The 23,862-nt window shown below is 41.1% G+C and overlaps 1 protein-coding gene across 2 annotated transcripts in view; it reads left to right on the forward strand.

Annotated features, from left to right (window-relative positions):
* The window catches only part of TEAD1 (TEA domain transcription factor 1), a 208,363-nt gene that overhangs the window by 148,112 nt on the left and 36,389 nt on the right, over positions 1-23,862 (forward strand). For both annotated transcript variants that reach the window (XM_074955079.1, XM_074955078.1), the window contains 4 exons: positions 9,954-10,088; positions 10,295-10,341; positions 11,464-11,525; positions 13,669-13,793. In XM_074955079.1, coding sequence (XP_074811180.1) covers positions 9,954-10,088; positions 10,295-10,341; positions 11,464-11,525; positions 13,669-13,793 — 369 coding nt within the window. The remainder of the gene's footprint in view (positions 1-9,953; positions 10,089-10,294; positions 10,342-11,463; positions 11,526-13,668; positions 13,794-23,862) is intronic.

Below are 23,862 nucleotides of genomic sequence, written 5' to 3' on the forward strand. Positions count from 1 at the left end.
ACTCCAGTGATACTTAAAAGTTCCCTTTTCTAGTTGACTTTCTGTAGGCACTTACCGTAAATTGAGCTCAAAAAAGTATCCTGCTAAGGCTGTTGGTTTTAAGGAGCTGTGTAAAGAATGAACAGTCTGTTAGTACAACAATTTATTGTGTAATGGTTTCTTTAATTCCCACACTCTCAGATCCATCAGTGCAGATTGATGGATTGCAGCTCTACCTGAGCTGAGTAGCAAGCAATGGGCTAGTGAAAATTAGTTCACCCTTCTGGTGCTAAGAATTCCCCTCACTATCCCTGCTGCTCTACAGAAGACATTCACTTCAAGTCTGTGTAACAATTACACAGCAAGGTTGGAGAAATTAATTTTTTAAAAGGGCAATTTCAATTTTCACAACAAGTCCTGTGAGAGGGGCGGCAAAAGGAAGGAAATGTGTCCCTGAGAGGCACAGTTCCCTCCACTCTCTGTTTGCTCCATGGTGGAGAAATTAACCAATACCAGCAGCAAATTGTGACCAGCCCCCTCCTACTAACACATGCAAGCTCAGGTATGCTTGCCAGCACATTGAAGGGAAGGAGCAAAGCCAAGACTCTGCCTATTCCCCACCTAACTGCCTCAAGGGAAGTATTTATACTGTACTCAGAATACCGTCCTTATACGACTGGCTTTTAGGAGGAAGTGACACAATTTGACACCTCTCTTCAAATTCCTTGTTCAGAAGAGTGTCCAGCACGTTGAAGGGAAGGAGGAGGGAGAGGAGCGAAGCCAAGACTCTGCCCAAGCAGATGGCCCCTCACTGCCATCTGGTTGCACTTGACATTTCTGTGTCTATAACATGGCTCCTGCTCTACCTGCACAATCATCTTCAAACAAATTAGAGCTGCCACTTCCCCACACACACAAAAAAAAAGGAGGAGCTGAAATTTTGAGGAAGAAGATGATGATACAAATACTCTAATTTTGGTGAGGAACACATCTACCGCTCTACCTCCTCATGCAGCTGAAACAACTCACTCAGAAAGAGGAAGAAACCGATTGTTTTGGACCTTAGAAGAAACCTCACTCCTCCAGAGATTTTGTATTAGTGGAATTACCTGATTTATGGAACAACTAAAATTTCTATATCTAACCATCCATGCTTCCCAACATATGCTGAAAATTACCTTAGGGAAATGTCATTTGTTTGGGGTGGAAGAAGGATTGGATACTTCTTGGCATCCCTGATTTTACATTCCGTTGTCCATGCTACAGTAAAGACCCGTTACTTGTATTTTGCTATAACCAGATCATCCCGTGTAAAATCATCTTTTGGGTTAGTATTAGCCAGCACATGAAAAACAGCCAGTGTCAGAGTATCTGGGGTAACAAGGGAATGCAGTTATCCCGTATCTCATACCTGTATTATCCAGCTGTCCTATCTATTGGTGAATCAAGCGGTCCAGCACTGAGCAAAGGCCAAAGATAACTTTTATATAATGTGCTATGGGTAGTGTTCAGGAGACCAACGGACATTTAAGACAACCTGTATCTGAGCATCACGTTTCTCAACTATAGTGTGAGGGGAGAATCTTCTTGCTTTTGGAAAGAATCCAAATATCCCTTCTGTCTGTCCATAATTACCAGTTCAGCCAGAGATTCCTGATGGCCTTAGTCTCCTAGGTCTCCTTTTCTCTTGCCTTGCCACAAGATTATTCCCTAAATATGCTTCCACTTACAAAATTCTCTTGCAAAAATCTGGTAGCATGTTGAGAAGCAGCTGTGCAGTTGCTTTGCTATTCCTATAGGCATTTTGGGCTGAAATGATGACTTCTTGACATCCCTTCCAGCCCTACATTTCTATGATTCTATTTTCCAGTTGTCAAGTCCAGCCTTCTGTGTTGTGGCAGGACCCAGTAAACCTAGAGCATCCCAGTACTTTGCACTTGTCTTTATTGAATTTCATCTTGATGAATTTGGATCAATCTCCAATTTGTCAAGATCATTTTGAATTCTAATCCTGTCCTCCAAAGTGCTTGTAACCCTTCCCAGCTTGGTGTCATCTGCAAATTTTATAGGCATACTCTATACTCCATTATCCAAGTCATTAATGAAAATATTGAATAGTATTTCAGACCCAGGATTGACCCCTGTGGGACCCCACAAGATATGCCCTCCCGATCTGACAGCAAACCATGAATAACTACTCTTTAAATACGGGCTTTCAACCAGTTATGTACTCACCTTTTAGTAGTTTTATCTAGACCACATTTCCCTAGTTTGCTTATGAGACTGTCATGTGGGGCTGTCTCAAGACATATCAAATCCATAAAATAAAGACATATCATGTCCATAGCTTCCCCCTGCCCCCATGTCATTCTTTAGGTCAGTAACCCTGTAAAAGAAAGAAAACAGATTGGTTTTGCATGATTATTTGTTGGCAAATCCATGCTGGCTATTCCTCATAACCCTATTGTCTTCCAGATGCTTACAAACTGATTGTTTAATATTTGTTCCAGTATGTTTCCAGGTATCAAAGTTAGCTGACAGGTCTATAATTCCCCAGGTTCTCATTGTTCCCCTTTCTAAAAATAGGTACCAGGTTTGCCGTTCTTTAGTCTTCTGGACCTCACTCCTCCTCCAGGAGTTCTCAGAGATAATCACTAACTATTCCAAGATTGTTTCTGCTAATTCCTTAGGTACCCTAGAATGAATTTCAGCAGCTAGGGTACCTAAGGAATTAGCAGAATTCAGCAGCTGACTTGACTACATCCAATTTATATATAAATATTCTTTAACCTGTTCTTTCCCTATTTTAGCTTGCATTCCTTTCCCTTATTTGTTAATATTAATTGTGTTGTGTATCTGGTCATCATTAATCTTTTTAGCGAGGAGTGAAGCAAAATAGACATTGAAGACCTCAGCTTTCTTGATGTCAGCAGTTATTAGCTTTCCTTCCCCACTAAGCAGAGGATCTAAACTTCCCACGGAATGCATCCGATGAAGTGAGCTGTAGCTCACGAAAGCTTATGCTCAAATAAATTTGTTAGCCTCTAAGGTGCCACAAGTCCTCCTTTTCTTTTTACTTTCCTTCCTATTTCTCTTGCTCCTAATATATTCTTATTCCGTTTTATGTCCCTTGCTCATTTAGTGCCTTAGCTTTTCTGATTTTGTTCCTACGTGCTTGTGCTATTCTTCTGTACTTCTCCATAGCAATTTGTCCATGTATCCACTTTTAGTAGGAATCCTTTTTGATTTTCAGGTCATTAATGAGCTTCAGATGGAGCCATTTTGACCTTTTACTATCTTCCTATCTTTCCTTCGCACTGGTATAGTTTGTAGTTGTGCCTTTAATACTGGCTCCGTGAGAAATGGCCAGTTCTCCTGAACCTCTTTTTCCCTTTGATTTTCTTCCCATGGGACCTTACCGACCAGTACACTGAGTTTGTTAAAGTCTGCTTTGTTAAAGTCCATTGTCCTTATCCTACTGCTCTCACTCCTTCCTTTCCTTAAAATCATGAAATCTGTTGTTTCATAATAACTTTCACTTAAATTGCATTCCACCTTCAGATTCGCTACCAATTAGTCGCTGTTGGTCGGAAACAGGTCTAAAGTAGCTGTCCCCCTTGTTACTTTATCCGCTTTCCGGAACAAAAAGTTCTGTTTTGCCATATTATTAGTTAAGTCCCCCATTATTACCAGGTCTCGTGTTTTGGATATTTCTGTTGTTTGTTCTAGAAATATCTGATACACCACCTCCTCCTAATTTGGTGGTCTGTAGTAGACATCTAGGATCCAGAGCTTCAGGCCTATAGAATTCTGTAGTGGTGGATCCACTGGCCTTGGCTGTGGCCCACTCACGGCTAATAATTTTCTTTCCATATAACTATTGTGTTGGACTTCTGGGAGCAGTCCCAGTGACCTTAGTTCCTGTTTTTTTAGTGTTGTAAAGTAGGCAGTAAATAATTTTTGTTCCCAAGATGCCTTCAGGATTTAATTTAAACCAAGAGATCATTCAACCTACCTAGCCTTTGCCTGAATCCAGCCAGTGATAGAGTACTTGGCACTCCTGCTAAGGAATTTAAGGCATCCAATTAGCTGTTCGTCCTCTGCCAGTATCCTAGGACTGGATATAAAGATTGCAAAGCTATGGTTACTCTAGGAATTGGCTGGCATATTGTTGAAGCTTACCTGACAGATAATATTTCTTACCCACTCCTTGTAAAGGCTGTTTGCCAGCATCCTCTTCCTGAATAGTGAGAGGAAAGCCTCAACGGAAAGTATTTTTGAGGGTGCAGTATGGTTGTCCTTGTAATAATTTACCTGGCACTACGCCAACAATCACTCTGGATTGGTGGATCTTAGCATGCAGGAAAATTTTTACCTGTAATCGTTGTTACTGCATCTCAAATACACCAATCTGAAGTGTCCCACAGATCTCGCCAGGGAGGGGAATGCATCCTATTTCCTTTAGGCCAGGATTTCAAATATTGTAGGGTTTTTTTAGGGATCTTAGCCTCCCCACCCCCATCTTTAAAATGTTTCTAAGGTTATGGAAGCCTCCTGGAGAAAGAGGCAAGAAGAGGGTGGGAGAGTGATGTTCTTGGAGACAAAACTCAGAGGCAGTTCCTCTTGGTGATGGTTACTGTCACTCAGACAGGAAATGCTGCAACCCATCTTTCTGGACTGGTATATCTGAGATGCAGAAACAGCTTTATCAGATAAAAATTCTACTTTCCCTTCTCCGTGCTAATGGTGAACTGAATCCTCACGCCGCATTCAAGAAAAACTACTATTGAAGCCAATGGGAGTTTTGTCTAAATAAAAAGCAAGGATACAGAATTCAAGCAAAAGTCCATACACCAGAATCCACTCCTATCTTTGACTTTGATTTTAGATATTCTTTCATTGTATAAGATTAATTAAAAGAGAAGCAAAAAAGAAACATTAAAATGCCTACAGTTCATACGTATTACATGTTTTAAAATCCATTATTCTACATTCCACATTGAGGAATAAAAAAATATTATTGTTGACAATGATAGAATGCTAAAGATAGCTCTATACTTTTTAAATGAACAATGATAAAAGCATTGAAAAATTCCCTTTGATGTGAATGGAGTCTTCAGCATTTTGAAATACAATAAAATGGATTAATTGCTACTCATTAGGCAGCAAGTTGGGACAGCTTTGAATGCGCATTCTCTTCTTGGCATTAGCTATTGCCTGGCTGAAATAGCCAGCTTTTGTATTTACTACTGTCTTCTCTAATAATAAGCAAATTGGAGAGCAGGGCTAGAAACATTCAAGTGCTCTCCCTCTTTTGTCCAGAAAAATTGTATAGTTTCACGATTTGTTTATCTTTTTTGAGCTACAGCTAATAATTGCAAAGGTTATTTGAATCAATATAATATATGAGCAGAAATAACATCTGCAAAATTACTTATTAGGAAACTATTTTATATCAGTGTCTTACGCTACACTGTAAAATCCATTTTGTGAGCAAAATTGCTGTTTCTTCTTCACCACATCATATTTTTCTCCTACAAGAAAAGTTTTGTCTTAAAAAATCATTCAATAGGTTTTAGGGCTTTTTGAATTCACATGATCTTTTGTTGCCCTTAATTTTCTTATGTCTTAGATATTTTTTCAAAATCCATCTAGTCAATGTGGTATTGAAAGCCCCATTTATCATTCTAGGATAACAGATCCTTTTTCTTTTAGCAGAACTACAGTAAACTGATTGATTATTCTGTGGTTTATGTTGGATTAAAAGAAAGTCAAGCACAAATCCTAATGTGCTGGTTATGTAAAACTTGTTTTACCCTATGTTTCTTTTAATGTATTTAAATTTGTAATTTGGATGTAAAGTGGATGATTCTGGAGAATTGTCCTCTGCTAATGTGACAGTGATCCACATTCCAAAATAATGTGTGTAACATAAACTCTAGGGGTCTGGTTCATTAAAAGTTGTATAATCCATTTGTTAGATTCTGACAATTTACCCCTTGTCCATGTGTGCACACGTGCGCACGCGCGCACACACACACAAAATCTTTCAAAAGGCTTATAACTTCAAGTTGGAGACAGCTAAAAATTGCAAGACAAATTCTGAGCTCACTGGAAAATCTAGTGATTTCAATAGAATTCCAGATTTTTACTGGTATGGCTGAGCTCTAAATCTAGTCTAGTGCTTCTAACTGTATATCACAAAATACAAGAATTTGGTAATGGGAGAAAAAGAAGAGAGGATTTTTAAAAGTGAAATCCATGATTTACTTCAGTGTCATTCTCGGGCACCAGTAATCCCATCAGAGCTCATAAATTAAGTAGGGTCAGGGCAGGTCAATACCAGATGGGACTCATCCAAGAAATACCTTAAGCTGCTGCAGGAATTAATGTTAATAATGCTGTAGGGAACCTCTTCTTCTGAGTCTATGTTGAACCAATATCTGTGCTGCTGGATATTCTGGTCCAAATCCTACTCTCATTTACCCCAGTGTAAATATTTGTAACTTCATTGACTTCAGTAGGGCTATTCCAAATTTATACACCGGATAATTGAGGCACTCTGTCTTCGATAAGATGTAAAATCAAGGTCCTGACGCCTTGTGGTCATTAAAGATCCCATGGCGTTCTCTGTTAGAGTAGGCCATGTGTCCTGGCCAAATTCCAATTTGGGTAATTACTATAATCTGCCTGCCTAAATTCCCCCTGCTATTTTAATTGGATATAGTATTCTTCACTTTCTGCCTAAACTGTTCTGAGTATTGCTATGTATTATTAATCAGTTATTGTATTTCACCCCAGAAGTGTCTGCATTTCATTAGTGACAATGTGATCGCTTTTGTATTGGTTATGCAGAATTGATGTGGCTATACATGCTGTTGCAATTTTTTATTTATTTTTGTTTATTTTTAAGTGAGCTAAGGTAAATGTGGCTAGTGCTTCATTTTCTGATCCAAGTAAAAAATGAACCTTAAAATGGGGATTTTTTGAAAGACTAGTGTCTTGGGCTCTATTTTACAGGTGTCAATCAGCTGTAGCTCTCATTGACTTCCGCTAGAGTTATGTGTGCTCAGGACCAGTGGAAATTGGAGCCTCTTGTCTACTTGTACAGTATTTGATTTTGAAATGAAAGAGAAGTTAAGCCAGGCAACTTTTTAACTCGGAAGAAACTTCCTTTCTAACCAGCTAAAAAACTATGCCAGACCAGAGACTCAGAATCCTAAACTAGGGTCAGACTCCCAGCTGATGTTTATTGGTGTGGCTCCATTGAAACCAGTTGAAGAATTTATATAGACTTTTATAATTCTGTGAGACATTTGCCCTCAGGGCTATTCTTGCATTGCCAGTGCTGATCTTGTCTTCTTCCAGCCTAGCAGAATTCAAAATGTAACTAGTCAAAGAGACGGAAATGCATTGCTACTACAGAAAGGCATGCACCTCTGGGATGAAATGCAGGGTGTTTAAATGCACATAGCAACAGTACATTCTATTATTCGTATATATACACACACACACACATACACTTAGCTCTTCACAGTCAGATTTTTTTTTAAATTACCCGTTCTCATCCCCCACGATAACTTACACAAATCTTCTCTTCATTGCACAGCCCCTATGACAGCTCCTGCAACTCGTGAGTGTCAGACGTATCACTAGTAAAGGGTAAATGACACGTGCTGTTTCTGGACTTGCTCCTCTGAAGTGCGACTCCTGTAGGAAAATAGAAATCTTTAAAAGCTTTTTTCTTTTTTTTTCTTTTTTTTTGATTGTCTGTAAGAGCATAATTCATTGTGGGCTTGAGCAATGCCCAGTTAGGCATTTATATCCCAAACAGAGCATTTGAATATTTAATCCCCAGTAGAGTTTAGATTCACAGAGGAGCAAATTCCATATAACAGCAGAGCAATATATATTTGGGAATTCAAAAAGAAGCCCATGAATTGGCTGCACTGTTTATGTGAAGGCACTGGATATATCATACCTAGAGAGGAGGCTGTGCAGGTAATTGTTAGTTCTTTCAAACCAACTAATTTCAAAATTTCAGTGCGGGTTTTGCCTGAGTAAAGGCTGCAGGATTAGCCCCTAAATCTGTATTCACCAAGTCAGAAATCAAGGACACCACACATGTTGTCTGAGGGCCATATTATATATTTACTAGCGTTTTCAGTCAGAAGGTTCCTTCTCACTGTGCAGAACTGCTGGTGGAGTCAGCCTTTTGAATAGCAGATCTCCTGAGACCTCAGGAGCCTCAGAGTCCCCGTGTCCCCTACACAGCCACTCCACTGTCCCTTTCTCCCTGACAGCCTGGCTTTTACAGGAACCGTGTTGCTCTCAGCTGCTTCCCCTGTGGCTGTGCAGGAGCAGTTATGGATGGGTCCACAGGTGTTAATGCTGCTTCAAGAAGCATTAACATTTGATTGGATTTCTGCCTATAAACCTGCAGGTTGTGCAAGGGAGAATGCTGCTGAGAGTAGCTACTCCCCTGCTCCACCTGCCGTCAGGTCCCTTATAAACCAGCAGAGGCCAAAATATACAAAGCTCCATCCAACAGAGGAGCTTCCATAGGATCACACCAAGGCCATGGAAACATGCTGAAGGGCCAGTACCCACCACCCAAGATCTGCTGCTCTCTGCAGTGGAGAAGAGCATAGTTCCCCGAGTGTTTTTACTTTTTTTATCTTTTGATGAATCAGTCCCTCGGTGAAAATTATTTATTTGTTTATACCTTATATGTAATATTTGGCAAACCGCTCTTCCATTGTCTCTTATTACGCTGTGAAGTACTTTACTAAAATCTTCTGTTATACACAAGCATTTTAACAAACTGTTTGTTGTTGTATCCAGGTAACAAGCATGGTAAGTATTTTAACTAAAGCAAGTATTATGTACATTAGCTGTGCTTGGCAGATTTTTTGGCTAGCTTTTACTGTATTCTCAGCCTGTGCTGTTTCTAAAGGAGCTGTTCAAAGGAAGAAACTGCTCACCTATAATACTACTACATATAAGCTTTACAGGGAACATATATGCACATTCATGTACCATATATAAAAGCATGCATCCCTTGCCAGCATGCTTGCTACTTTGCTTGTAAAAACGAACTTGCCTATTATTGCTTGTGTTCCTTCACTGTAAGTCGTGGACCTAAACATTAGCATTTATTAATACAGTATTTACAAATGAGGAACGTGATCTGGCCATTGAATAACAAAATTTACTGTGTGCCTATTTTTACTGTCCTAATACATCCACTTTCCTAAATCTATAATCAAACAATTTTTTTTAAAAAGCCAGGTCTCTGTGCTTGAAAGCAGGTTTTTTTGTTGTTGTTTTGGAAGCACTGTAAATTATTAATGGAAATTTCTCAAATTGGAAGTTACCAAATATTTCCTTGTTTTTGTGACGATTTAAAAAAAATATATATATCTATATATATATAGGATATCAGAATTTGAAATGTTTGTTTGTGTATAAACATGAAGAGAAATAATGCCCTGTTTCAAGTGACTGTAATTCTATGTTCTCCTTAAAAGTTTTCATTAAGGGCAAATTCTCTCAGATCCGCATGGTTGAGCTCAACTCTCATAGGTCCCAGTCCTGCAATCAGAGCCATACATGGAGACCTCTATTGAAGACAAAGCTTAGATGAAGTCAGTGAAGCACTGCATTTGCAAAGGGATCTGCCTACGTGGATCCGATTTGCAGAACTTGGGGAACAATTTGCTCTTCCAGAGTTCTCTGCATGTCAGGAGAGCAGACTGAGAGAATTCAGCTCTGCCATGCATCTCTGAGAGAAGATTTTTGCTTTGAGGAAATTTGAATGTATTTTAGCCTTCATGCTATATTTTTCTGCATGGTTTTCTATTTTTCATTTTCTGTGGCCTTTTAAGTTTGGCTTATGTGCTTGTAGCTGCACTTATTTAACAGGATTTGCTGTGCCAAATGTTTTAAGAATCCATATAATTGTCATGTTAAAGGATCAGACTGCAAAGGACAAGGCACTCCAGCACATGGCAGCAATGTCATCCGCTCAGATAGTATCAGCTACTGCTATACACAACAAGCTGGGCCTGCCAGGAATTCCCCGTCCTACATTTCCTGGTGCACCCGGGGTAAGTCGTTAACTGACGCCAATAAAAAGTTTATTTCCTAACAACAATCAGTAGGAAATAAAGGCTAGATCAATGGATTTATGCTCAAATTGTACTTACATCTATGTTTGCAAAATTAATAAGTAATTTTGTGTATAAATATATGAAATTAGTCTACAAAGACGGCAATTACAAAGTTGTTTTTCTCCCCTCCACCCTCCATCTAGTTTTGGCCAGGAATGATACAAACAGGGCAGCCGGGATCCTCACAAGAGTAAGTCTGAAAAATAAGAATGCTTTTATGTGCAGTATGTAACTCATCAGTGGAATTCATTGCCAGAGGATATTATTCAGGCAAATACTTAGCAAGATTAAAATAGAAGATTAGACTATTATATTAACCTTTTCAGTTACAAAGCTCCTATCGCTCCTGTTAAAACGTTACAGGTGATAACACTCTGTAAGGCAGAAGCTGAATATTAACTGTGGACAATAATCCCCCCATGGTATAGAATTGCACTATAAATTGTGTGTATGTATATGTGTGTTTCCAACACAAATCTTACCTCACTCATTTTATATACAGGACATGGGGGGAGATGTAGAGAAGATAGCTCAGACATCTATTTTTCTGTAGGGCAGGGAATGACCACTTCACGTGAGCCACAACTAGATGAAAGGCCTGGCCCTGTTCAGTGGGGTTTGAAGCTGCATGGCCCCTTGGTAACAGCAACTTCATGTAGAGAAGAGACTTGTAAACCTGACTATTCAGCCCCAGCCGTACAGGAAAGCGTGATCTGTGGAATACCTCCTCCCAGCTCTCTTTATAGGCCTTATCCAAAGCTCGTTGAAGTCAGTGGGAGTCTTTCTCTTGGATTCAGTGGGATTTGGATTCACAGAAAGCCAGAAGCAACCATTATGATCATCTAGTGTGACCTCTGTTACTGTTATCCAGTAATTCCTGCAGTGGAGGGAATTATTTTTCCCTACTACCTGAGTCAGTGGTTCTCAACCCTCTTGCAGTCCAATCAACACACAATTGCGGCCCATGTGACATCCTCAGGGCCATACAGGTAGTATATATATTATGTGGATGCAGTCCTCATAACACACAGAGAGCTGCATCTGCGGCGCACAATGGCAAATAGATTGAGAACCACTGACTAAAGTGAACACTGTCAAGCCCAGTATCTTGTGAATCAGGCTCTGTTTTACATTTGGGGTGACCCCTCCTTGCTTCATAACCTGTTTGTTGACTATCTTTTAAATATGCCTATTAGGAAAGAGACATCTGGGTGTATAAATATTATTAACAATGTATTTCCTTGTGCTATATAACTAACTGAATGAACTGTGAATTGTATAGTATGTGATTTTGTGTAACTATTTTTTCCAGTGTGAAGCCATTCGTTCAGCAGGCGTATCCTATTCAGCCAACAGTCACAGCTCCCATTTCAGGTAACTTCATTTTTTAGCTTCCTTTAAACAGAGCTGAATTGCATAAGGAAAAGTAATGAGTGTGTTGTGTTAATTTCTGAGCCCCACAGAGCCCACTAATCTGTGTCCAGAGTCTCATATGTCCCTTCCAGACATCAGTGGACAAGCAATTGATAAATTATGAAGAAAAATCACTGCTTAGGTAGGAAAAAGGGACTCCTAATCCCAGCACTGCCATACATGCCAGCAGTTCCTGTGGCACTAAAGTATATCACCTGGTGGTATTTTATATGATGCAAGACAATGACTTATGAAGAACATACTGGGTAATGGGCTGCATATTGCAATTCAAGGGCTAACTATTGCTTCCCTCACTCATGCAAAGTAAATTGCATTTACTTAAAATCAGAGCTAAAATTGTACCAAAATAATTTATATTCAGTCCCACAAGGCATAAAACATGTCACTGCCGGTATATACATTATTGATCTTTCTCTCCTTCCTGAGCATCTCAGGTTAGAAGCCAGTAGGGTGACCAGATGTCCCAGTTTTATAGGGACAGTCCCGATTTTTGGGTCTTTTTCTTATATAGGTTCCTATTACCCCCCACCGTCATCCCGATTTTTCACACTTGCTGTCTGGTCACCCTAGAAGCCAGTGACACTACAACTCTCCTCTGCTAGCTACTCCTTAGTCTGGTAGAAGTCTTATATCTCAAAGCAAAAGAGGCTATGATTGCCCAAAACTATGTCTGTGATCTTTCCCCCTATTTGTCATCTCATGTACATTTCATTGCAAGTTTCAATAATGGGCATTATTTCTATGCAAATGTCAACAAACTGTGTGCCTCAGGAAACTTCCTCATCCCTTTATTTGTCATTTATTGGCTGTTCTCGATTCTATCCATTCTTCTCTACATTATAATTTCCTACTACAGATTACTTGAAAGATGCTAGCCATCTTTCCAAGTAAAAACTTCCCTTTGTAGTTTTGCATATCTCACTCTCGTCTCATTTTTCCTAAATTATGTAATGTTGCTCCCGATGCCAGAAATTATGAGTCATCTTCAACTTTTAGTTTTTCACATCTCCTTTTGGAATCTGTTTCTTGCCACTGCAAGAACACTGCCAGAATTTTCAGCATTACTAAAATCCATATTCACATTTGACTGTTGCAGTTCCCCTTTTTACATAGGATTCCTAAATCTCCGCTATCTAGATTTGAGGTGTAGAAGAATTACAGTCAGATTCCCATTCCAGGGAGTACATGTTACCTGACTCCTCTTTCACCTTCACTGGCTTGTTGTCCATCTCTCTGAACCCATTTCAGAAATGTGTTCTTGGTTTTCAAATCTCAGGGGATTAGCTCTGCCCTACCTTCTGTGGTGTCTTGTCTGTCTATCTCCTCTGGTCAGTTGCTCCACTCCTTCTTTATTCTTTCTCCTTTTGTGACTTTCCACAATTTGAAGGAAGAGAACAGTTACAGTTTTAGTTGTGGTGAATCAGTTCTGATGGTAGACATGCTTCCTCATAATGGGTCCAGTCACTGACCCTTTATTCTCACTTTAAGTTACGATTCATCTCCCTACATTAATTATTTATTATTATTTGTATTGCAGTAGTGCTTAAAGGCCCCACTGTGCTGGGCTCTGCACAAACACATAGAAGAACCCTGCCTTGAAGAGCTTACACTGTAAATAGGCAAGAGTGGGAGGAGGAACAGGAGAGGAAAGCCCAAGGTCACACAGCAAGTCAGTGGTGAGCCAGGAATAGAACCCAGGTCTCCTGACTCCCATTAGACCATGCTGCCTATGAATGACCATGCTGCCAATGAAATGTCAGTTGTAATGCTGTGTAAAGTGTACAATAATATAGTTTAAGCAAAGATTTTAAAGAGACACGCTAGCCAGATAAATCAAGGAAGCTCCACTTTTGTTTCACACCGTCCTTAGATTGACCAACCACATTGATACTGTGATCACTAGGTTGGATCTCCATCTTTCCATGTTATTTACCTTTAACAAACAATAAATCCACGTTGATTTAAATGTTTTTTTTTAATCTGAATTAAGAAGATCCCTATGGCTCCTAGTTAAATTTAATATAGAAAGTGGAACTTGAGAAATTGACTGACTTGTACATAACAATAATACTTTGTATTTCAGGGTTTGAGCCTGCATCAGCTCCAGCACCCTCAGTTCCCGCTTGGCAGGGTCGATCTATTGGTACCACCAAACTCAGACTGGTGGAATTCTCAGCTTTTCTTGAACAACAGAGAGACCCAGAATCAGTAGGTGTTATCCAAAGAAATGCCCAGTAAACTTAAATAGTTCTCTGCTCTTCTTAGTTGTACCTACCCATTTCTAGCCTCTTCCTGCATGCTTTCCACTGTTGGCACTGATGTCACTTTGAGGCCCTGTTTCTCAAGGCTGCTATGATAGATATCGATAAATGCACTGTAATATTACTCCGATTACAGTACAATTTTCCCCTTTTCAACTTTTTTTATAGAAGCTATTGCTTATGAAAGTGAGGGGCTGTGTCATGTTTTCCTCCTTTCAGTGCCTCCTTTCAGCTTCACTGCAAGCTGCACTACATAGCTATGTCAGTGTGCCTCATTGCTGTCTAGTCTTAATGGCTTGCTGACCCAATCTTCCAGTTATACAAAATTGCATGGTGATTTGGGCCACAGTTCAGCAAAGTACACCTCTACCCCAATATAACGTGGTCCTCAGGAGACAAAAATATCTCACCGTGTTATATCGAACTTGCTTTGGCCCCCCCCGTTCCTTGTTCCCTGACTGCCCCCTCCAGAGACCCCCATCCCTAATCACCCCCAGGACCCCACCCCCTACCCAACCCCCCTGCTCCCTGTCCCCTGACTGCTCCGACCCCTATTCACATCCCCCGCCCCCCAACAGGCACTCACCAGCAGCGGCGGGAAACACGGCCCCAGCCTGCTCCACTCCGCCACCTCCCAGCCGCGGCGCTCCGCTTCCCGCCACTGGTGAGTGCGGGGAGGTTGGGGAAAGGACGTCCTCTGCACTCACCAGTGGTGGGAAGCGGAGCGACGCAGCCCTAGCCTGCTCTGCTTTCCTTGCCCTGGCCCCAGCCATGTCGCTGGGGCGTTGGGGAAAGGTCCCGCACTCACCTGCGGCGGGAAGCTGAGTGACGCGGCCCTAGCCCGCTCCGCTTTCCTTGCCCTGGCCACAGCCGTGTTGCTGAGGCGTTGGGGAAAGGTCCCGCACGCATCTGTGGTGGGAAGCAGAGCGCCGTGGCTGGGAGCTGGTGGAGTGGAGCGGGCTGGGGCCAGGCTGCTCCGCTTCCCGCCACTGGAGAGTGCGGGGAGGCTGGGGAAAGGACGTCCTCTGCACTCACCGGCGGCGGGAAGTGGAGCGACGCGGCCCCAGCCTGCTCTGCTTTCCTTGCCCCAGCTCCAGCCGTGTCACTGGGGCGTTGGGGAAAGGTCCCGCACTCACCTGCAGCGGGAAGCGGAGCACTGCGGCTAGGAGCTGGTGGAGTGGAGCAGGCTGGGGCCGGGTTGCTCCGTTCCACCGCTGCCGGTGACTACGGGGGGGATCCCTTCCCCCAAGCCCCCTCCCCAGAGCGACATGGCCGGGGCGAGGGAAGCGGAGCGGGCTGCTCCCGGCCCCCTGCTAATCCTCTGGGCCACTCTGGGCCTGCGGGGCCCCGAAAAGTGCCCCCCACAGCTCCTGCCTCCCAGACCCTGGGGGGGGGGGGAGCCCCTGACCACCCCCGAGACTCTCTGCCCCTTATCCAACCCCTCGTCCCCAGCCCAACACCCTTAACATGCTGCTCAGAGCAGCGTGTTGGAACTTTACCGCATTGTATGCGAACCCGCGTTATATCGGGTAGCGTTATATCGGGGTAGAGGTGTACTTAAGCATGTGGTTAATTCCTGTTGAAATCAATGGGTTTTAAGCACATACTTAGAGATAAGCTTGTGTTTAAGTTGTTTCTGGAACAGGGACATAATTTAAGGACATGTTTACAATTTAGCATATCCTTAGGTGCTTTGCTAAACCCAGACTTTTGTGATTTGGGCAAAAATTTCTCTAGATACCAAGAAAAGAGCATAATCACTTCTGTTGCTTTCAGTTTGAGTCTCCAGGAGCGTATCATTCCACTGAGTCACCTAGTTTATATTTTTTAAGGAACAGCCATTTGGACAAGAAGTTATTTTGCTTCAAACAAATGCTGAGCGTAAACCTTCCTAACCTAATTTGATTTTAAACTTGTTTAAATTTCTGCTCCGATGAAGAGAGCAAGAATAGTTGAGTAGTTTGTACAGCTTACCTGTTTAGAGATCTAAATGTGGTGCTTTGACTTCAGTCCGTTTCTTAGTGCCAAATTCAATATTTAAAAAATATCTAGATTCTGCATTGCAAAATCTCAGGCAAGTCCATGGAGCTGAGTGTAATATTTCTTATTTAATCCAACCATTAGTGAGCTCATTTGATGAAGTAGCTCCTAATATTAATCACTGTGTTGTGTCTTTGCCATGAAAACGTATCAGCTTAACTCTCCTACTGCATGTCACAAAACACCATGAATCAAAAGAGCTTGTGTCAGTTTGCAGTGGAAAAACATGTTGTTGAACCTGTGAATTTTTATTGAGATTATTGCTGAAAAGCAAATACTCTGATGAGCATGTGGTATAGACAATCCTTTCTTCTTCAAATTGCTGGTAAAATACAGTAGCTTGGAGTAGCATGGAGCTGTTACATGGTGTTTATAATTCTGTTCTGGAAACCATAGAATTTATGGGCTATAGCTAGGTGATGTTATCAAGGGAGTGTTTACACTGCATAATGGAGATCAGAGACATAGTACAGCAACCTTACATCAAAGGAATCCTTAAAACAGAGAAACATTAAACTAAAACGTGCAATATATTTTAGCAGTGAGATATTAAAATATATGACCATATGTTGGGTTGCTAACTGTCATATTTTGGCATGCTGGTTTAACTGGAGTGTTTGTGTTTAGAGAGAGGGACAGTTCTACTCTGTTACACCGGTCTGTATCCAGAGTAACTCCACTAACTTTTGTATATTTATACTATTGGATTTTTATCCCCCTGGTTATGCATTCCATCAATTCCATTATTCATTTGGAACAAAAGTAGCACCCTTGTTTCTATGTTCTTGCCTAATGCAGTGGCTTTAATACACTCTGGGGGTCAGACTCTGAGCTCCTTTACCTCAGTGTAAATCAGGAGTGATTTCCTTGAGAGGGAATGGTAAACTGTATAAATCTGGGAACAAATGACATAGGCTGTACTTACAGGATGGGGGACTCTATCCTGGGAGGCAGTGATTCTGAAAAAGATTCTGGGGTTATGTGAGCTCCCAGTGTGACACTGTGACGAGGAGGGCTATAGTGCGATCCTTGGATGTATCAGCTGGGGAATCTTGAGTAGGAGCAAGGAGTCCTGTATTTAGCATTGGCGCAGCTGCACTTCGAGTACTGTGTTCAGTTGTGGTCTCCACAATTTAAGAAGTATGTTAATACATTGGAGAGAGTTCAGGGAAGAGCTGTGAGAATGATTGAAGGAATAGTAACCATGCTTTAAAATGATAGACTCAAGAAGCTCAATCTATTTAGCTTAACAAAGGAAGGTTGAGGGGTGCCTTGATCACAGTTTATAAGTGCCTACATGGGGAACAAATATTTTACAATGGCCTCTTCCATCTAGCAGACAAAGGTATAACAAGATCCAGTGGCTGAAATTGAAGCTAGACAAATTTGCACTAGAAATATGGTGTAAATTGTTAACAGTGAGCATAATTAACCATTAGAACAACTTACTAAGGGTTGTGGTGGATTTTCTATCATTGGCAGTTTTAAAATCAAGAATGGATGTTTTTCTAAAAGATGCTCTAGTTCAAATAAGAATTACTTCAGAGAATCGCTCAGGCCTGTGTTATACAAGAGGTTAGCGTAGATTATCACAGTGGTCCCTTCTGACCTTAGAGACTATGAACTCAGTGGAATTACTCCTGCAGTAAATTTACGCTGAATGTTTTATTTTTCTTAAATGTATAGAGATACAATATCTATAGGCCCCCATCCTGTGCTCTGAGTACCTATACCATAATTTAAAAACATTCAAGAGGACTGCCCATAAATATAACAACTTACTCCCCTCCTCAAGAGCCTGGGGAAAGAGATGCCCCTGGCAGCATGCACAAATCCAGGCTCTGGAATACCAAGGCTGAGAATGAGTTCCAAAGTCATTAACTCTTCTCAGACAATGTACTGTCAGCAGCTTCCTGTCTTTTATATCAAGGGAGCACCCACCCAAGTGTCTTTGCTGGTCTCATTGGTGGCTGTATTTCATGAGGAGAAAGGTGGATTCTCAGGTAACAAGGTCCCTAATCATCTAGGGTTTTGTAGATTAAAACCAAATTATGGAGAATTCCATCTGGAAACTTAGTGGGAGCCCCAGTGTAGATCACAGAGCACTGGTTATAAAGTGCTCCTGCTCCCAGTGTATAAGTGGGATGCAGCATTCTGTACTAGCTTCAGCTTCTGCAACTCTCTTGGCTGCAGCAGCTACCTGGGTATCCAAGATCCAACACCAGTCCCAACTTGAAAACCTGTTTTACAAATGACAGTCACACTTCCTCAATGAAGGGTGCTGACAGCAATGCAGCCAATATTTCCAGCCATTTCCCTCAACCCACCAACTTTGTCAGCCTCATGTAGACAGACTCACAGAGAGAAGACTCTCATACAAGCCCAGTTCCATCTAAATGGGTAATTTGCTCAAATGTTCTGGCTGGCTCAGATATGATGGTGTCATAGAGCTGGGTGCCATACTGAATGCAGCGCAGACATTGTCCTTCCAGGGGCTTCATATTCACACTGTACAGGAAAGGTGTCAGTGTAGATCCCTGCAACACCCACACAAGAGAACCTTTGGCACAGAGGACAATTGCTCACAGCTGTCCTTTGGGCTCTTAGTGAGATAGGAGCAGGGCCACTCCAGAGCAGCTCCAGCCACCCTTTCTAGAGTTTTCAAATGAACCAACAAAATCTCATGGTTACTGTATCTCTACCAGAGGCCAAAATTTACCATTAAGTGCTACCAACCCATAGAGTGGTCTGTCAGAGTAGTCTTATCTCTCAGGACTGCCTGATAACTCATTAAGTTCCATCAATCTCTAAAGGCACACCAGCAAACCAGTTCCATTGCCCTGTCATTGCAAATCAAAGGAGACGATGGTCTGTGCATGACAGAAGGGAAACCTATCCCTCCCACATCCACACTTTGCCCAGAAATGTGAGCCAGTGTGTGGAGAAAATAAGGTCAGAATATGACACTTGTTGACCTAATTGTTTTACATTTCTGCAAGTATTTATGGAGGTTCTCAAGAAAGCCTCCTCTTAAGAAGTTCCTAATAAAGAAGTATACCATCATATAGGTTTTGTCTTCATGCAGCCTTGTAAGATGTACAGCATAGAAGTCGGTGGCTTATTCACTGTACACCTAGTATATTAGTGATTTATGGGCTCTGGCATACACAGAATGCTACACAGGAATAGAAGATGTTGCACATGTGTCTCCAAAGCTGTAGGGAAAGTGTATGTTTGGAAAATAGTATGTGATTGTGGAACTAAAAACAGCATCACGATGCACATGCACAGGGTGGCAAAGTTAAATAAATGAATTTTCTTTCCTAACTTCCGAGTGGTTAAAACCATGTAATTGAAACATCCTCTTTATATCGTTTTCATAATGGAATTATTATTATTCTACATTAACATGTAACATTTAGTTTAATAGATATGTATCAAAGTTTGGAAAACATGTCTGTTTTATACAGCATACAGCATTTGTATCTCTAGGCCATCTTACAGTTTCAAAAAATGAATAATAGAGCAGTTCACTGACAAAGTAAACATTGTCCTCCCTCTGAGGAATAGAACGGCTTTAACCAAATAGGTTTTTGCCAGATTATATGTGCACTGCAGTCACACCACTGGAATTAATAATACGAAACCAGCTGAGTTAAGTGAACAGATTTGCAACATAATCGACTACTGATGGTCAAAACATACTGCTCTGGCAACTGTGGGTATCAAAAAGTCATGTCCTAAGTATTATTTTTACGTGCAGTAGCTCAGCATGCAACCCATTGCACTACTACAGTACAAGTGAGACTAAGGCTCAGCAGAGGCCTCTGAGCTCTCATTTTCCAGGCAGGTGCAGACTCTCTGGGAAATGTAACACATACACTTGTATTGAAGAGAAAAGTTAGAGACTTGAATTGAAAAACAGTGGTGAAGAAAGCCTGGATAAATACCACAAAGCCCTCTTTGGAGTAGCCTAATATCTTGTAGAGTTCCTGCCATGTAGGGGTGAGAACCCCACAAGCATTTGCCTCTGATTGGGAGTGCATTGCGAGGAGCTCCCACGGTTTCAATGCACTACATTTACCTGAATGGTTAACTAGAGTATCAGTATTATGAAACTACTTGTATCTTTCTTTTAAAAAAAAATACCAGCTGCTTCAGTATTTGTATTTTACAAAAATAAGGCATGAAAAAAGTAAATTTATTGTCAGTTATAAACCCAAACTCATATCATTCTTTAGTCCCACTGTGGCAGTTTCCTTCCATTTCTGCCCTATTCAAATGTTAACCCTTCATACCAGAGTTTGAATGCTCAACCATTTGTGTGTTGGGCAGGGAGTCAGTGGCAATGGGAGAGGGTTCAGAAGGCAAGTGGGTAGGAGCAATAGGACAAAAATCTCTGAGGTGGAGTAATAGTAGAAGGCTGAAAGGAGAGAAGATAGAAGGGAGCCAGAGAGGTGGGTTGAAGGGAGAAGAATGGGAGCGTCAAGCAACCTGGGAGAAGCTGTGTAAGAGAATGACAGGAGCAGTGTGGGGAGAGCAGGGCACAAGCTGCAGCTAGCTGATCGGCCTGTCAGCAGAATGTTAGGAGTTGCAGCTCTTCTAAACAGCAGAGGAGAAGGGTGACGAGCCATCCATAGGAGGTTGGCGAGGAACCGCAAAGCTAGCCAGGGAGGGCAGGCTCTGTGTAATAAAAGGGGTTGGTGCTGTGCTTCTTTGCTCATCCGGCTGTTCCTGAAGTGTCACTCTGGCAGCTTCACTTAATTTGTCCTCTTCTCATGGGGAAAACATGAGAGCTCCCACTTCGTTACTTACAGTTTTGAGGGTGGCTGATAGTTTACCATTAATATGGTTTGATTATCTGGATCCTACTGTAAATAATTGCATGCAGAATAGTCCAAAGACTATGGAACAGTCTCCCAAGGGCAAAAGTGGAAGCTTCCTTGCTCAGAACATTGAAAAGGAGAATGAACAAAGCCTTAAAAATATATATTTTAGGGAGCACTCTGCCTTGGCAACATAATGACCCGAGAACTCTTTGGATTTTGCAAGAAATACAATTGATTGATTAGTCTGGATTTATCTTGGGCACTTCTGATTTTTTTTTTTTTTTTTTAAGTGACAGAGAATTTTCCAACAAACTCCAAAGCCATCCCCGGAGACGAAATGCCAGCCCTACACCCTGACCTCGTTTAGCTTTGCTTCACAACATTCTGATTGCGTCTGTAGTTGTGGCTCTTTATCTCTGCTATGGGAATCTGCTAGTATGGAAATCAGTGTTAATTTCTTCCTAATATAGAAATAATTTACAAACAAGAAGTGCACAATAGTTATGTACATTTTAAGCAATGAAGTTTTAGGTTGTTGTACTCCTTTGTTCCTCTTCTGACCTAATGAATGAATATATGTAAGCTTTTAAACAAGAATCTGCAGAAGCTTTTAAACCAGAATCATGTAACAATTTACTCCGTCCTTGAAATAGTCCAAGCGTGGCCAAACTTACTGACCCTCTGTGCCGAATATGACAATCTTCAGAAATTCGAGAGCCAGGGCACGCCTGCTGGGGTTCGAGGCTTCTGCCCCAGGGGAAGCACCTGCGGGGCTTGGGGCTTCAGCCCTGCTCCTGCTAAAGCCCCGAGATCCTCCCTCCCCTCTGGGCAGAAGCCCCTACCCCATCACCCTGCTGCAAGCAGAGGTCCTGAGCTCCTCCCACCCCCAGTCTAGTAGGTGGAGAATGGTGGTAGGGAGGCGTGGGGTAGTTTGGCCACCCATGAAATAGTCTTTCAGTACCTTCTTACCAGTAACATTTCACAGTAAATAGAATTAAGTACTATTTTTTACCTTAGGCCTTATTTGCCTGAACAGCGTCCTGTTGACTTCAGTGCGTTTTAAAGGTGTATCCACACAGAACTTATTGCAGGACTGGGGCAGTAAAGATTTCTGGTGCCCTTCCAATGGTAATGAACATGTAAAAGTACAAGAGCCTGTAACTATCAGGCAGGTCTATGAATTCAGGGTCGGTATTCTAGCAGATTTCAAACCTGCTCCATAGACTCCTGTCCCTTGGAGGATTCTTTTTCCAAATCACAGAATTATTCCATTTAAAGGTGAAATTTTAAATAGCAAAAACCTTCTAAAATTATAGAATGGAAATAATTAGCCTCACTTTAACTTTTAGTATTTTTGGAAATTGCAAGGTAGGATGTAGGATGCCACACTTGGAACATCTCTGAATATTGATTCTGCAGCTCCGGATGAATAAAGTGACTCCCTCTTTAATGTGAAAAACAACTAAACATACACGTGCCAAATTCCTGCTGCTTTTTCTTCCAAATTCTCTGGTCGTTTATTAGTTCGGTGGTCCTTTGTCCTTACAAACAAACTATAGAATTTCACCTTGTCAGAGAAATCTCACTTTGTAAGAGAAAAAGTACTTTTCCTTAATGGTATTCCAACTCTGTATATTTGGAACCTCACCAAATTAAATGATCATATTTTCCAGTATGTTACTGTCAGCCTAAGATCTCTTTACTTAGGTGCTTTGTGCTTTCACTATAAGAGTTCCTGGGAAGTTCAGAACAAATTTCTATTCATGGTTAAACCAAGTAAATGTGTTCTCTAACAAGCAGAAGTTCAATCCTCAGGCAGATTAGAGAGAACCTAAACTATTGTCTTCCTCACAGTTGTTTCTAAAATGCAAAGACTCAAAAAGTTAAATTATTATAATTTCAATACAATAGACCTTCTCCTAAATATATTTTACCTGTCTCATTCTCCTGTTGCAGCCCAAATTGATCTGATTAGGTATTTGTTAGTCAGTCTACCTCCAAAAAAATTTTTTTTTCTTCCCTCTCTCCTGAGCATTCAACTGTGACGACTACTTTCACAGCAACTTCCAGCACTTGAAACAGTTTTACATCTAAAATTCCTTACAGCTACAAAGAATAGCACGAAGAGCAAATTTTCCAAATTAACCCACCTACCCGTAATGTGGGGTAATAACATTAGGTCCAAAATTCAGAATTTGTTTTAGAAAGAAACAGTGGTGGGGAGATATAATCTTAATGGAAATGTCTCTTATTTTTTATTTCCGGGTTTGTTTTTTTTAAACAAGGCTTTTCCATTTAAACATTATCCTGTAGTATTGTGAGTCCAGAGACCACTGTGAATGAGAGCCACAAAGTGAAGCTGACTAGAAATGGATCATAAAAGTGAAACTGCTAACCTGTTCTCATTGTGCAAATGCAATAAAATGCAAAAAGTTAACCAAACCACCTCAGCTGATGAAAAATGACGACATTTTAAAAATTCTCTCCATTTTAACTGTGTAAAATGTTGCAGAGGCTCAGGAGTTTACTTATGTTATATTATCAACACATCTTAAGCTGTGTTTGAAGTTTATCCTCTTGTACTCTTGATAGGCAGCATATCAAAGATGTCAACTTTTTGGTTGTATGAAACTCTTTGTCTAGCCTCCTTCTTACATAAAAAGAAGAGCAAATAAACTTAAATGTAGATGGATCAATCTTTTAAAAAGAATTAATTTAGTGTGGTGGACTCTAGATTCAAGTTTATTTTAATATAAAGTTGAATTAAGTACACAAAAATATGGAGTTCACTTCTGTTGACATGTATAGTGAGTATGCGTCTGCTCTGTGAAATGAACATACGTCATACTCTGTAAAATTTTAAAACTTTACTTTGACAAGTAAATTGTCAAAATACTCTGTATTTAGACATCTAAATTAAAGTGCCCTGATTTTTTCAGAGGTGCTCAGAACGGACAGTTCCCATTGGTTTAGTATTGATATAATCCTGAAGCAGGCTATTTGATAGCAGCGCCTTGTGGCTACATGGAGCCCGATTGGCTTCAAGGGGGTCTGTGCAAATGTAGGGTGTCTACCTGCATAGTTTCTGTGGCAGGATTGTGACCATAGGTGCCAAAACTTCGTTGTCCAGTATGCAAATATTGGTGG

The sequence above is a fragment of the Natator depressus genome, chromosome 6, assembly GCF_965152275.1.
Source record: "Natator depressus isolate rNatDep1 chromosome 6, rNatDep2.hap1, whole genome shotgun sequence".
Taxonomy (NCBI): Eukaryota; Metazoa; Chordata; order Testudines; family Cheloniidae; genus Natator; species Natator depressus.